Source organism: Brachyhypopomus gauderio, chromosome 3, assembly GCF_052324685.1.
Source record: "Brachyhypopomus gauderio isolate BG-103 chromosome 3, BGAUD_0.2, whole genome shotgun sequence".
Lineage (NCBI taxonomy): Eukaryota > Metazoa > Chordata > Actinopteri > Gymnotiformes > Hypopomidae > Brachyhypopomus > Brachyhypopomus gauderio.
Window position 1 is genome coordinate 19,484,589 of NC_135213.1, and position 13,788 is coordinate 19,498,376.

The following is a 13,788-nucleotide window of genomic DNA, read 5'->3' on the forward strand; positions in this document are numbered from 1 at the left end:
AATCAGGGCTTCGAATAATGTGTTACTGATCTTTCTATCATTCATTGTGACAATCTTTGCAAATGGTTTCAGTTTCTAGATTCTGCACCACCTGGATATAATTTTGAATAGCAACATTAAACATTACATATCAAACCTAAACCAACAGGCTTTATCATCATTTATGATGAATGTGGCTTCATATCCTTTACATTAAAATACATAATCATGAGACTCTACCATAACGCTGCAATCCTAATATTTAGACATTTGACACTATAAAATATGTTGACATTTTCCTTTTCAATGTTTCAATTTTAACAGTGTTCTACACGTAATGATGTAAACATGCCAAAGACCTATCAAATCATTGGACACATGCAAGTTCTTAAAGCAAGATCCCTCAACCGCAAAAGTGGAAACCAGAGTAGGGGGGTAAATGCCATGCAAAGCTCAAGCCAATCCAAAAGCTATATGTGAACAAGAAAGAAACCACGAAGGATAGTGGATTAAGTGACTGTAGTGTGAGTCTGCAGGTTACAGAACCTTGGTATAGATACTAGAATTTTTTTTAAACACCAAGAATAAAGACCACTTTCATATGTCAATCCCACTGCTCCACTAGCCATATCCTAGCATTTAGCATTGAAAATGTATTAACTGCAATATCTTATATGTAGAATCATTGTGTGGTTTCAAATGCAATGGAGAGTTTGACATGAATGTTAGGATCTGGGGAGCAGTAAACACCCAAGCCATCTGCAGCAACTGTTTCAAATAGTTTTTTACTCACAAAAGTCTCTCAAGGCTAAAACACTGATACTTATGCAAGCTAAATGGCAGGTGGAAGGAGAAGCCCATTTGAACTGCTGTCATCTAAGATGATATTAGTAGAACAGTAGCTAAAGGCTGGTGTTAAGAGAGGAACCATGTGAACAGTTTGATGATAGAATGATATCAGGCAAAACAAAACACACCAAACCTGAAAACTAAAATAAATTATTCTCTATATCTACAGACTTGAAATCCAGTGGAAATTATGCATACAATTGGTTCTTAACGCAGATCTATTTAGATAATTTACAAAATTTTCATAGTTAGAGGAGACCAGTATAAATACCTATATGCTTTGACCTTGGCAACAATAAATAAATAAATTAATTAATTAATGGACACCTTTCATGGTTTACAAGGTTGCAGCCACAGCTGGGTTATAATCAAATAATGAAGTATGGTAGGTTGGTCTATAAAATACAAAAATGAAAGAGAAGATAAATCAGATTTTTTTCTTGCTGTTCAAGGGACACACTGTGTACAACGAGAGTGTATAATGTGAGTGTACAAAGTCAGCCATATGAATACTGCTCCAAAGTCTAGTAAATTGCCAATTTATTTTTCCAGAATTTCTCCCTTTGCAAAATTAAAAATTATTTGAAAAATCCTCACGAGTACGGTATGTTTGTTCACATAGCTGTATGATTCCAATTCTCACTGTTTATGTTCAGCACTGCTTGACTAGCCCAGACTGTTCTCAGCTGAGACCAATAGCTGATTTGTTTAATATTTGAGCAATGTTTTGTCATATTTCTGTTGTTTTTTTTCAAACTAGATGAATGTGTAATACAGCATTTCTCAACTTTTCTTTTCAGTCATGACACCCATTAAAAACATTCAAAATCTCCAGTCTGAAATGTATTAAAAAACATATGTTCTGTACCCCCCCCCCCCCCCCCCCCCCCCCCCCCCCCACACACACACACACACACACACTTATCCCTAGTCCCACACACCCACCCACCATAAACGTGACTTGCTATCAAGTGCCCTATTCTGGCAGGGACGGGTGAGAGGCAGACATAGCCTTCAGTTTCTCCTTATACTTTTTCTTTATGTAAATTAAGTTTGACAAACTCAGTTTACACTGAAAAGAAATGTATCAGAATTAAAACAGTGCTAACTGAAACTATCGGGTACTCCTCCGATTACATCCGAGCACATGTCCAAAGCCATGTCCCAAAATATTAGTTTTAAGGTGAATTCTTCCCTGATCTTGACCAGTTGTTTCTGTGCTGGCAACGTCAACTTTTTTGAGCCTTTGAGTGTTCGTGAACTCCAAGGGATTGCGGACCCAGTCAAACTTCAAAAAAGCCTGCGATGGAAAATGATGGAAAATGAAAAATGTTCAGATGTTTAAAGATAAGGTCATAACGCGTGCTGCTGTTCAAATGTCCATCACACAAGGAAAATACCTGAAGTCTGCCTTGTTACACAGAGAGTGTGAGAGTAGATCTGAAGTGAAGCTTTATCAGATTAGGTAATACAATCCTTGTCTTGCATTTTAATATTGAGTTAATTGAGATCCCTAAAGATGTCAGACATATATGCAAGTGTCAGGCACCATTGTGCTTGACATTCACATATTTCAAGCACCACAGTTTCTTGTCTCAACTCCTACGGTTGGCCCAACCGTTCCCCCATGAAAGCCAGAGGACAGTTGTGTGTAGCAATACACTATGATGCTCTGCTCCCATTTTTTCACATAGAATCAAAAGCAGACATGTTTTTTAAAGCCTTGATTAAATTTACAATGTCGCCCGCTCTGTCTAGTACATCAAAGTTCTTTTGGCAGGATGTTTTCAGCTAGTGCCTCTGCACTGCGATGTTTTGCTTTCTGAACCTGCTGATGAAACCGTTGGCACTAAACATGATGGCAGTGGCTCCATCAGTACAGATACGAGCCTTGTAGTTTAATCCCCGTTCAACACACTCAGTCGTCACATGATAAGTCGCCTCCCAGATCGTTTTGTTAGGCATTGCTTTGAAAAATAAATTAAAAAAATATCTCCCTGAATCAAATGCCAATAGTTGTTTGTGCCCACTGACGTCTGATGACGTCCATTGATGTCTGTCAACTTGTAAGGAAAGTTTTTCACTAGATCTGTTTTTCCAAAAGCACGTCATCAATATCTGCAGACGTCACGGATTTATCTTCCAATTCTGCAGTCCAGCATCAGAACCTTTGTCTGCATGTGGGCATTTTGTTGACGATCTCTCTGCATACTGGCAATATGATCGTCTTGGCAACCATACGTGGCTTCTTGGCCTTGGCCAAGCTACTATCTTGGCCACTATATTTCTAGCCTTCAGTGCTTTCTCTGACATCACTTGCTCTTGTGGGATGTGTTTATTTTTCAAACAAATAAAAAACTGTTCTCCCTCGCTGGCTAGTGATGGATGATTTCTCAGGGGTCTTTTAAGTTTGCTTGGATCCATTGCGTGGTTTGACAACTTCACACCTCATACCAGACACATATGAACCTCATACCGAGACGGTATGAACCCTGGAAATCATATGACTTGTGGCTGGGCTTGTGTCACCTTGCTGCAGTGCTATCAGTGGATGATGTCAATGGCTCAGATTCAGAGTTTCACAATGATGATATTGATGGCTCAGATTCAGAGTTTCAGAATCCTGTCTTTTCAAAAACTGTTTCATGCTGTTTTGTGGGTTTAACACAACACTCATCACTGTAGTAGTCACATGACCCTGCAACGCTTTGTGAAATGGGGAAAAAGCCAGAAAAGACGTTAGAAGATGCATTAGGCCGCCGATTATCTGCTTTTTCATAACAACTTGTGTAACTAATTTTGTGAAATTTAAATTAATTTCAATATATCAGCCGTGTCAGAATTTTTTTGACAAAATCCCAGCTGAGAAAGGCTGATTTAATATAACACTATGATCTAGTGTTATACATTTTTAATATTTTAAAATATGCTCCCTGGGTCTTTATGCATCATATTCAGTAATACTGAAAAATTGTAACATTTTTAAATTCACATGGATCTCTTAGATTTGTGAAAAAGAACATGTGACAAGTTTGCCAATGTTATTGCAATACTGGACACTGCCAACAGGGATGGGGAAACAAATGCTTGTCCTTTCTGGTTTTTTTTTTTCTTATCTAAGCCAGTGGTTCTCAATCCTATTTCTCTGCTTAACGCTTAGAAAACATTCGGCTCTCAAAGTACTAACATTATGACTGACATTATTGTATTTATTATTTATTTTGATGGACATACAGTATGCCACATATATCACCACTGATGTGTTTAAATAGTTTGAGAACCAATGGATTAACTAGATAATATCAAAGTGTGGCTAATATTACTCTTAGTAATTACATGCTAGCTAAAAGGAATTCAGGTTTTGTAGATAGCTAGCTAGTTGAAGCCTCAGTCGTTAGTTAGCAGGCCAGACCATATTAGTGTAGATAATATTTTTTTAGTTGGTACACAGTGCCAAACCTTTGAGAAAGACTAATGATGATCTAAGCAAACTTGTCATCTGCTGGTTAGCTAATGATAGTATTGCCACCTGTCCTCTATTATCATATGAAAGTAGCTATTAATAGCTAGCTAATGAACACAATTTTCTAAATTGTTATACTGCGCTCAGTATGACATTTTCACATGCCATCTATTGTTTTGCAGATGTGCTTGCCATATGAGCGATTCAAAAATTTACATAACACAATCTTTTACCCTGAGAAATCACCAACAAAGCATGCTCCATCTCTAAATCCTCCTTTCACAAAATTACACAAAAAATTTATATCATGAGATTTTGTCAGGATTGAGCCTTAGTAATGATAAAGGCTTTTTTCTGCACTTTTTTCTGCAAAAATGAGATTGAATTAAAAGAGGAAGGACTGGTTGGAGATTGGCAACTGGTTGGAGATATGGGTAGCAAAAATGTTCAGTTAGTGCAACACTGTAACGAATTCCCTGATTTCTCCATATTGAAGGTGGCAACCCTGGCTAGGTAATGCAGGTATGTAACAAGTCATTGAAAAATAATGACTACCTTTAGCTGAAGATGGAGAGCTTTGAAACTAAATGTACTAGCAAGGTATTGGTGTGTTTTTTTTCCTGAGATTTTAAGAAGTTTCTATTCTGCAAATTATATTCTATGCAACGAAAACTTTGCATAGAAGCCATCCAACAAAACAAATTCACCATCCAAGAGGCAATATATAAACAAAATAAGTATTTTACAAATATTCCGATTTGTGCATTTTTGTTTTAAAAGGTATTCTTCTTTTTAAAAGTATTCCACCCATCCCTGGCTGCAAGTCTTGGGAATTACCCCTTGGAAAAAAAACTGCTAAAGTAATATTTAAAAAAGAAAAATCCACAGAGTGCAGTGTCACTCATGAACACTGGCATGGACACACTAAACCGACTGACCAAACATCGGCCATGTGTCTAAAGGCAACACATCAACAACAAATGTTAGCATGCTGTATGAGTTAGCAGACTTGTTCCTATTTACCTGGACCCACCAATAGAACATCATTAATGGCACTATGACTATGAGGAACATAGGAGTGAGGACGGAGCATACAAGCAGCACATTGACTGTGTACCAGAAAGTGCGCATCCAGATATCGACATTGTCTGGAATTTTAGTGTCTATTGTGTCCACATCTTTGCTGAAACGGTTCAAGACCCGCCCTGAGGGCGTGACCTCGAAAAAGGCCTGTGGGGCCCTCAGAATGGCGTGGAGCATGTTGAGGTGGGTGATGTGGGCAGCCTTCAGCATGCTGTAGGCCCGGCACAATAAAGAGTTGGCAAGTATCAGCGCACCTGTGTGAAGGGGAGGGGGGAGGGACAGCACAGCGAAAGACAACAAGGAAGAGGCGCGTTAATACGCAGGTCCTCACACGCACGCACTCGCACGCACGCACTCACTTAATTACGTCTCGAAGTGATGACTGAAATGTGGGCTGACACTGAGAAACTATAATCAACAACCAGAGGTGCATTCTGCACACACATCGGATCGGTTACATCACTTGGCAGTTCAGCAAAGCTCTCCGCTCCCTGTTCTTAAAGAGTCCACATCAAAGCTGTCAAACTAAGCACTTAGGTTGGGATCAGAAGACATTTTTGTTTTGCACAACCATGCTAACCACATCTGGAAGAAAACATTTTAAATTAGAAAACGTCTTGCTGAAAACCTCCTTCAAAATGAGACTGGAAAAGAGGAGTGAAATGATTTTAATTCTCCAATGCAGCTATGTTCTCTGCATCTCAGATTAATTGTCTACAATATAAAATCTATTCTATAATGTACAGTTAAATGATCCCAAAGATTGGCAAGCTCCAACCAGAAGCCAAAAGTGCTACAAAACCCAATTAAAATATGCTAAGAAATTAACTAATAATTAGTTTTTATTCAATGCTAATGAAAGAATGGTCATATGAAGTAATGTCATGCTATTGCCACCAGAGGTCAGTAACACACCAGATTCTTGTTTGTCCCATCCTACTAGTGAAGATCTGGCTGAGAATGCGCCACGCCTAGGGCCAAGATCAGGTACTAAAATCCTGTGTGTGTGTGTGTGTGTGTGTGTGTGTGTGTATCTGTGTGTGTGTGAGTGAGTGGTAGCATGTCTTTATGTGAATATGAAAGCAAAGAAGCAGAACAGGAAGTGCAGGGCGCTAGTGGAGAGAGAGGAAATAAATACTGTTAGGGAGGGGAGAAGAACAAACATAGGCACTGGAGGGAGTGAGACAGAGTCTACCCGAGTAGAGAGTGAGACAATGTGTACTCGAATAGAGAGTGAGACAGTGTGTACCCGAGTAGAGAATGAGACAATGTCTACTCGAGTAAGAGCACAGAAACATTCAGAACTCAGGCGGAGTGAGGAATCACGTCTGCCCTGCTGTCCACAACTGAAAGCACAAAAGCTCTGACCTTAGAAGGGGGAGAGAAACAAAATAGTTATTCAAGATGATGCTTCACAAAATGGAAAACCCAGTACCTGCACGAAGAAGTAAACCAGAGCCAGGGGTCCAATGACCACACCAAAGATGGGCGTGCTGGAAACGATAACAATCATGGTGGCCAAGGAGGCGAAAAGGGTGCCAAGGAACATAAGGATAGTGGAGGGGAGAGCCTCGTCGATCACGTAAATGTCCTTGGAGAAGCGGTTGATGATGCGCCCTATGGGGGTAGTGTCAAAGAAAGCCTGTGGGGTGTGAAACTTGTTGTCCAGCAGGCCCTGGTGCAGCTTCCGGGCAGCCTGGATTTTCCCCAAGGCAAGAGTAATGGAAGAGAACATGACCAGGACGCCTGGCGTGGAGAGAGAGCAGAGCAGAGTGAGTCACTGCGCACACCTGATGGGGGAGAGGGGTGAGCATGGAGCAGAAACACCACCAAACACACACACACAATTATCTACATGTGTTACACTTTCAAACCACACCTATAAATGAAAGGTGCAGTGGGATTCTCACAGGGATCAAGGAATGACTGTGAGTACGTTGTGTGTGTATGTCACGAGTGTGTGTGTGTGTGTGTGTGTGTGTGTGTGTGTGTGTGTGTGTGTGTGTGTGTGTGTGTGTGTGTGTGTGTGTGTGTGTGTGTGTGTGTGTGTGTGCGTCCATGGCTACGGCTATCTCACTCTGTCTAATGTCAGTCTAACATATCCTAACCATTATCCATGAACAATATAGCATAGTCTCTTCTAATTCTGCCTGTCCAGAAAAAGGAGAGAAAGACAGACTTGGGACACTCTGGATTCTAGAAGGTTCTCAAAGGCTCCAAATTTCCCCATTCATCACACGCCGGAGAAATAGGCGTGTGATTGGCTGGCGGTGTGGCGTACCTTGTGTAATGCCCAGTGCGGCGTACACCCCCACCCTCATCTGCACGTTCTCCTGCCTGGTGCCGTCCTGCGCATCATTGGTCCACTGGCTGAGCCAGATGTTGGCCCCGATGGCGGCTGCGCTCTGTCCGGTGTACAGCAGGCAGATGAACAGGGACAGCAGAGGCCCAACAGCTTTGGCATATTCCCAGTAAACCTTGAACTTCACCTACAAAACCGCAGGAGGGACACAGGCACTGTGTAAGTGCATCGTAGCGCAGGTTGAAAAGATTAAACAGAGCACATTGGTCCACTTCTACAATCTCTGCGCTGCCTCCCAGTTACTTGTAGAACGTATTTTCAAGTGCTACTACTAGTATATAAATAACTGAATAGATTAGGCCCACAGTACATTTCCAATAGATTCAGTGGGTACAGGGCAGACAGTCGAGTCTAGAACTCAAACTATGTGGTTCAGCTTTTATGCTACCCACTGGAACCTCCAGAGCAGCACTTTATTATTTTGCATTAAGGCTTAATAATTGATTTGTATATGAAAAATCTAAAACTGATGAATATAATTAACCTTGAAAGAGGCATCAGTGTGCAACACAGTCCCGACTGAAATCATCTATTGCAAAAGAATGTTTCTGCAAACTGCAAAAGTGCAAAGCAATAATGTACTTCCCCATCCTGTCTGTTCAGGGTAACTTGAATATAATATGAAACAGAAAATGGAGCTTTGGTTTTGGAGGTTTTGGTTTAAACACATCCTTCTTGGAGCCGGAGCTGCACACACCCTCTCCGTCCATATGGTGGCGGTGGTGAGCAACTCACCCGGCCAGTCTCTGCAGCCTCAGCCTGGATGAGCTTTTCCACTTTAACCTCCTTCTTCTCCTGCTGCAGCTCGCCGTGTCTCCTCTCACTGCAGCGCCGCCTGCGGACTGACTTGGTCTTCGGGTTCTCCACATCGTTGGACATGATGCTAATCTGCCTAAGAGAGGGAATACAGAACGGCTGTGATATGCTCCAAGATTGCAGTCACTACTGGAAGGAGATGTTTAGTGCATTTAGCACACGTTTAAAGCAAGCACAAAGGTGTGTACATAGTGCTGAGGTGCTATAGTGGAAGTGCTTGCTGATGGAAGTGCTTGCCACAGACGTCCTGGACATATTCCTGCGAGGTCACAGTTTACGCAAGCTTTTGTGCTGATTTTGTGCTGACTACTACGAAGAACCTCAAATAGCTTAAAGGTGAAACACCACAAAAATTATGCCTGTGGATGCAAAGTGAAGCCGAAAAGCAACCTGTACGGACCTCATAAACTGCCTCCGAGCTTCATTGACTGCGGGTTCACTGTCCACCAAATCGGTGTGGTTACTGAGCGCATCGTCAGGAAAGGACTCCTCTTCATCCACCAGGACCTCTGGGAGGGAGAGAAATGCCCCAGACAAGATGAGAACAAACACAGGGATAAAAACAGTAAAAATCAGACACAGCCATCTAGAGAGGTTCTGATTGGGTTCTTTGTACGGGTTCTGATTGTTGGGTCACATACCCGTCACTTCATCATCTTCAATTATGTCCTCCAGAGAGTAATTCCTCAGGAACTCGGCGAAAGCCCCGTTCTGCTTGAGCAAGTCCTGGTAGGAGCCCATTTCAGAGACCCTGCCGTCCACCAAAACCAGAATGTTGTCCACCTGGGGCAGGAAGCTGATGCCATGAGTCACCAAGATCCGTGTCTGCATCACAAAACACAAACACATGCAGTGAAAATTAACAAACCAGAGTGTCTTAATAGTGATTACATTTACATTTATGGCATTTGGCAGACGCCCTTATCCAGAGCAACTTACATTTTAATCTCATTTTTTATACAAGTGAGCAATTGAGGGTTAAGGGCCTTGCTCAGGGGCACCTCAGTCATGGCTTCAGGCCTGGGAATCGAACCTGGGACCCTTCGGTCACAAGACCAGTTCCCTAACCACCAGGCCATGACTGCCCAGATTAGAGCGACATTCCTCAAAGTTACAACAGTGTTGGGAAGTGAAGTATATATTGTGACAGATACGTAAAAGCCCTGGATCAGCTTCTAAAAGTGTGACAGGTGGTGTGAGCTACATGTAACGTATGTAGGACAGATCTTCATCTAGTTCTGAAGACAGGTCATTTAAAATTATACAAATCAGAATCTGAACAGGGGACACAATGAATAGGCTATAGACGCTACAATCCTAGATAAAATACGTAGAGCGCTACTGTGTAGTAAGTACAAAGTGGTATGTAGCAAGTATGTATCATTCCTTTCCTTCTCGGCTTTGAAGCTTCACGGCTTTGCATTTGAGAGTGGAGCAAACTGTGTCTTAATGGCTACCTTTCTGCACAGGGCCCCTTCTGGCCCAATGACATTGTCGAAGATGTGCTTGGCTACGTGGGCGTCCACCGCAGACAGAGGGTCATCCAGGAGGTAGATGTCGGCATCGCTGTAGAGAGCCCTGGCCAGACTCACCCTCTGCCTCTGGCCTCCAGACAGGTTAATGCCCTGCAGAAATGCCCAAAGTCACACCCCCAGCCCCCATTAGCAGGTCATCCAACGGGCATGAGGAATTCATAAAGGATTAACAGGGTACAATCGTAAATGAGGGGTGAAGATGTTCATGCAGTCGGGGTCGAAGGCTTCGCACCTTCTCTCCTATCTCCGTTTGGTCACCTCCAGGAAGAACGTCCAGGTCAGGGGTCAGGGCACAGGCGTCCAGCACGCAGCGGTACTTCTGCTCCATGTAGGGCCTGCCAAACAGGATGTTGTCTCTCAGGGTGGCATTCTGGATCCATGCCTGCTGGGGCACGTAAGCCACGGAGCCCTAACACAAGAGGGAGGAAACATTGAGCGTTAACGCGCCGCGCTGCTCATTAAAACCGGCTCATCGTGGTTCACAGGTGATTAGGGGTTCACTCGCCTTTACAGAGACCTGCCCTTCAAGCTTCTCCATCTCCCCCAGCAGAGCTGACACTAGGGAGGACTTCCCACAACCCACATGACCTACCACTGCTAACAGGGACCCCTGGGGCACCAATACATTAATGCTGTGAACAAAGAGGCGAAACCATTATAGCTTTCTCATACACATTACACACAATGAGTATGTTTTTTTTTATATAGCTTTCACATACACGTACATGAAGGTATTTATCAGGGCAGTAAGCATCCAAGCCATCTCATATGGTTTAAGTTATGCTGAGGCAGGGCGGCTCTATTCAGCCCAATATATTTATGCTGCTTTTGTTAACTGTTTGTCATTGTGTTTGAAGAAGGCATTGGTATTATATTGGAACTCCCCATCCCCACACAAATTTGAGATTTTTAATCATTTTAATGTTTGTAATAATGTTTTATTGTGACAGTATTTAATTATGTTATTATAGAATAACAAAATGTATGATTGTTTTGTAGATTTGTTAGCATGTGAAGATTCTCACTTGTGAAGAGTAGGCAAGTCTTTCTTGGCCCATGAGAATTTCCCATTCACAACTGTTACAGCAAAATCTGTAAGCATAAGTAAAGATCCTGTCAGTAATTAAATACTGACTCACCACCATGCACGAATCCGACAAACTGCTAAGTCATCACAGCACTGCTGTTTGCAAAAAAAAAAAAAAAAGAAAAAAAAAAAAAAAAAAAAAACACCATAGGCCATGACTCAGCAAATTAGCTCTAGCAGACACGTTAACCTGTTAGGAGAGGTCTGTGTGTCTTCGCCCACTTCTGCAGTGGAGTATTCCTGCTTTACCTGAGGCCACAGACTTCCGGTCCACGTTGTCTGGATCCAGCTCATCGTGACTCAGGAAAGACTGGATACGCTTGAGCGACACGTTAGTCTGCAAGGCAGGTGTGAGGATCAGGAGAAAAAGTGTGGGAGGTTTAGGAAAGGAGCGTCTGTGAGTGCCATCGAAGAAGCGTCCCGAGCTGAGAACCTGAACCTTCTCTAGCTACGGCCCGCAGAAAACACTCTGGGCTGAACTATAACATGCAGCATGAACTAAACACATGTCTCCGAAAACAAATCTTCTGTAACACTGGCAGATAAATGATTACATCGTACATCCCATGTTAGCTTGCGTAAGACAAACCACATTGCATAAAAACTCGGCCAGTACATTTATAAACAATAAGGGGAAGAGGACACTCACTTGTACAAGGCTGCTTACAACCTGCGGGAGCATGTTCAGAGGGAATCTTAAGATGTTGAACAGGGACAGTGACACAAACGCCTTCTCTGCATCCAAGACGTTGTTTTCGTCCACGCTCACATACACAGCAAATGTCGTCAAGGCAACCTGAGGGCACATGTCATGAGGAGCATCCATTATACTTCACTTTATTCCATCTTAAACACCTCCACCACTATCATCACTAATCATTAATTACCACATTAAACCTCCCATTACTCCATCTTAACACCTCCAACACCATCATCACTAATCATTAATTACCACATTAAACCTCCCTTTACTCCATCTTAATACCTCCAACACTATCATTACTCCATCACCACACAACATAACAGCAGCCACCCATCGTTCAGGAGAAGATGCGTCCTGACCATCCTCCCGGGACGGGCGAGGCATGACGGGACAGGACAGGTGGTGTCTCACCAGAAAGGGGGCGCTGGTCCAGGCCATGACGGAGAGGGCACCCAGGTAGGCGGCCTTGCGGAGCACAGCGAGCTCCTTCTGCCGGATCTGGAGGACCTTCTCCCTGAAGGAGGCCTCCCAGGCGTAGAGCTTCAGCACCTTAATCCCATTCAGGATCTCGTTCATCAGTTTGATGCGCGCGTCTTTGTGCTGCATCTGCTCCACCTGCATGCCAACGTTTAGAAAAATCAAATGGAATACGCCAAGTGACAGTTTGGACTGGCATAAACACACACACACACACACACACACACACACACACACACACACACACACTCAAATTACCCCCTCCCCTTTAAAACAAGTGATCCATTCTAGTTAGGAATTTTAAAAATCTCCTTTAAAAAACTCTGTTTTTAGAAACAAATGCCAACATATTACATATTACCACAGACCACACAAACAAAGGATTACAAGATTAGTTTAGCAAATGAGCACATTCTCTCTCTCTCAACAGACAGCCAGAAGAAAGGAAACCTGGTAAGTTTTGGTTTTCATGGCGATGACGGCGTTGAAGGGAATCAATAGAATCATAACAGCCACTCCAGCCAGAACAGAAGGGCCCAGATTCTACGAGATAAAACAAACAAACAAACAAAACAACAGATGATAAAAAGAGGGCATGATGGACTCTAGTACTGACGTTTCTCATGAGATTCACTGTAAACATCCATGAGTGCATTTCATCTTTTGTGGCAGGAAAGCAGCAGTGTCTCTTAGGGAAATATCTTGTTTCCTGAACCACACATCTTTTGCAGTGCTCACTCCTATTTGTATTGTGTAGTAATTAATTGAAATCTCTAGTATCAACTGCTTTAACCATACAGAAATGGTAGCTGACACTAGCTTGTGAAAACGCAACCAAGTAGATCTTACAACACTGTGCAAAGGTTCATGGGAACTCGTATCCTGGAGGATCTGCACAGCTTTGCCACCCTATCCACATCTCGTGATTTTGCGGAGTCGGTTGTATTTTCGGCACAAGTGAACCGAGGCTCGGACCTGCCACAGGAAGAAGAGGGCGAGGACGATCTGCAGGGGCGCTGACCACAGCATGTTGAGGAAGGTTGTGAGGTCCATGAACTGCTGCGCGTCCACGGACATCAGGTTGACCACCTCACCCACCGTGGAGGAACGCTTCGCCTCATTGGTAATGACCAGCGACTGAACACAAACAGAGGGGTGGGCGTGTCAGTGAGACGCCGCGCCTTTTTTGATTGGTCAGGCTTGAAGGGAGCTCATTAAACAATGACAGCGCAGCACCGGAAGCTTTAAAAAACACGAGGTCCTGTAAATAAAGTTCAAATAGAGTTTAGAGCTGGTATCAATGATATGATGGCACAGTGGTGCTGCAGTGAGAACAACTCAAACACCTTGCCTTTTTCCCAGGACTTGTATTTTTTGGAGTGCTTGTAAATAACCAGACTTTTACTTTAAAAAATATTTGGCTTTTTCTGCACC

At 42.9% G+C, this 13,788-nt stretch overlaps 1 protein-coding gene across 5 annotated transcripts in view; it reads right to left on the minus strand.

Annotated features, from left to right (window-relative positions):
- Positions 1-13,788, minus strand: part of abcc3 (ATP-binding cassette, sub-family C (CFTR/MRP), member 3) — a 46,131-nt gene that overhangs the window by 16,240 nt on the left and 16,103 nt on the right. For 2 of the 5 annotated variants that reach the window (XM_077000076.1, XM_077000077.1), the window contains exons 10-23: positions 13,330-13,491; positions 12,805-12,897; positions 12,289-12,492; positions 11,824-11,970; positions 11,424-11,511; positions 11,113-11,179; positions 10,593-10,719; positions 10,320-10,496; positions 10,010-10,177; positions 9,194-9,377; positions 8,953-9,061; positions 8,472-8,628; positions 7,656-7,863; positions 6,810-7,120 (exon numbers count right to left, since the gene is read on the minus strand). In XM_077000076.1, the coding sequence (XP_076856191.1) occupies positions 6,810-7,120; positions 7,656-7,863; positions 8,472-8,628; positions 8,953-9,061; positions 9,194-9,377; positions 10,010-10,177; positions 10,320-10,496; positions 10,593-10,719; positions 11,113-11,179; positions 11,424-11,511; positions 11,824-11,970; positions 12,289-12,492; positions 12,805-12,897; positions 13,330-13,491 (2,202 nt within the window). Of the gene's footprint in view, positions 1-5,314; positions 5,629-6,809; positions 7,121-7,655; positions 7,864-8,471; positions 8,629-8,952; positions 9,062-9,193; positions 9,378-10,009; positions 10,178-10,319; positions 10,497-10,592; positions 10,720-11,112; positions 11,180-11,423; positions 11,512-11,823; positions 11,971-12,288; positions 12,493-12,804; positions 12,898-13,329; positions 13,492-13,788 lie in introns of those variants that run through there. The other 3 variants (XM_077000078.1, XM_077000081.1, XM_077000079.1) reach the window with 3 other exon arrangements.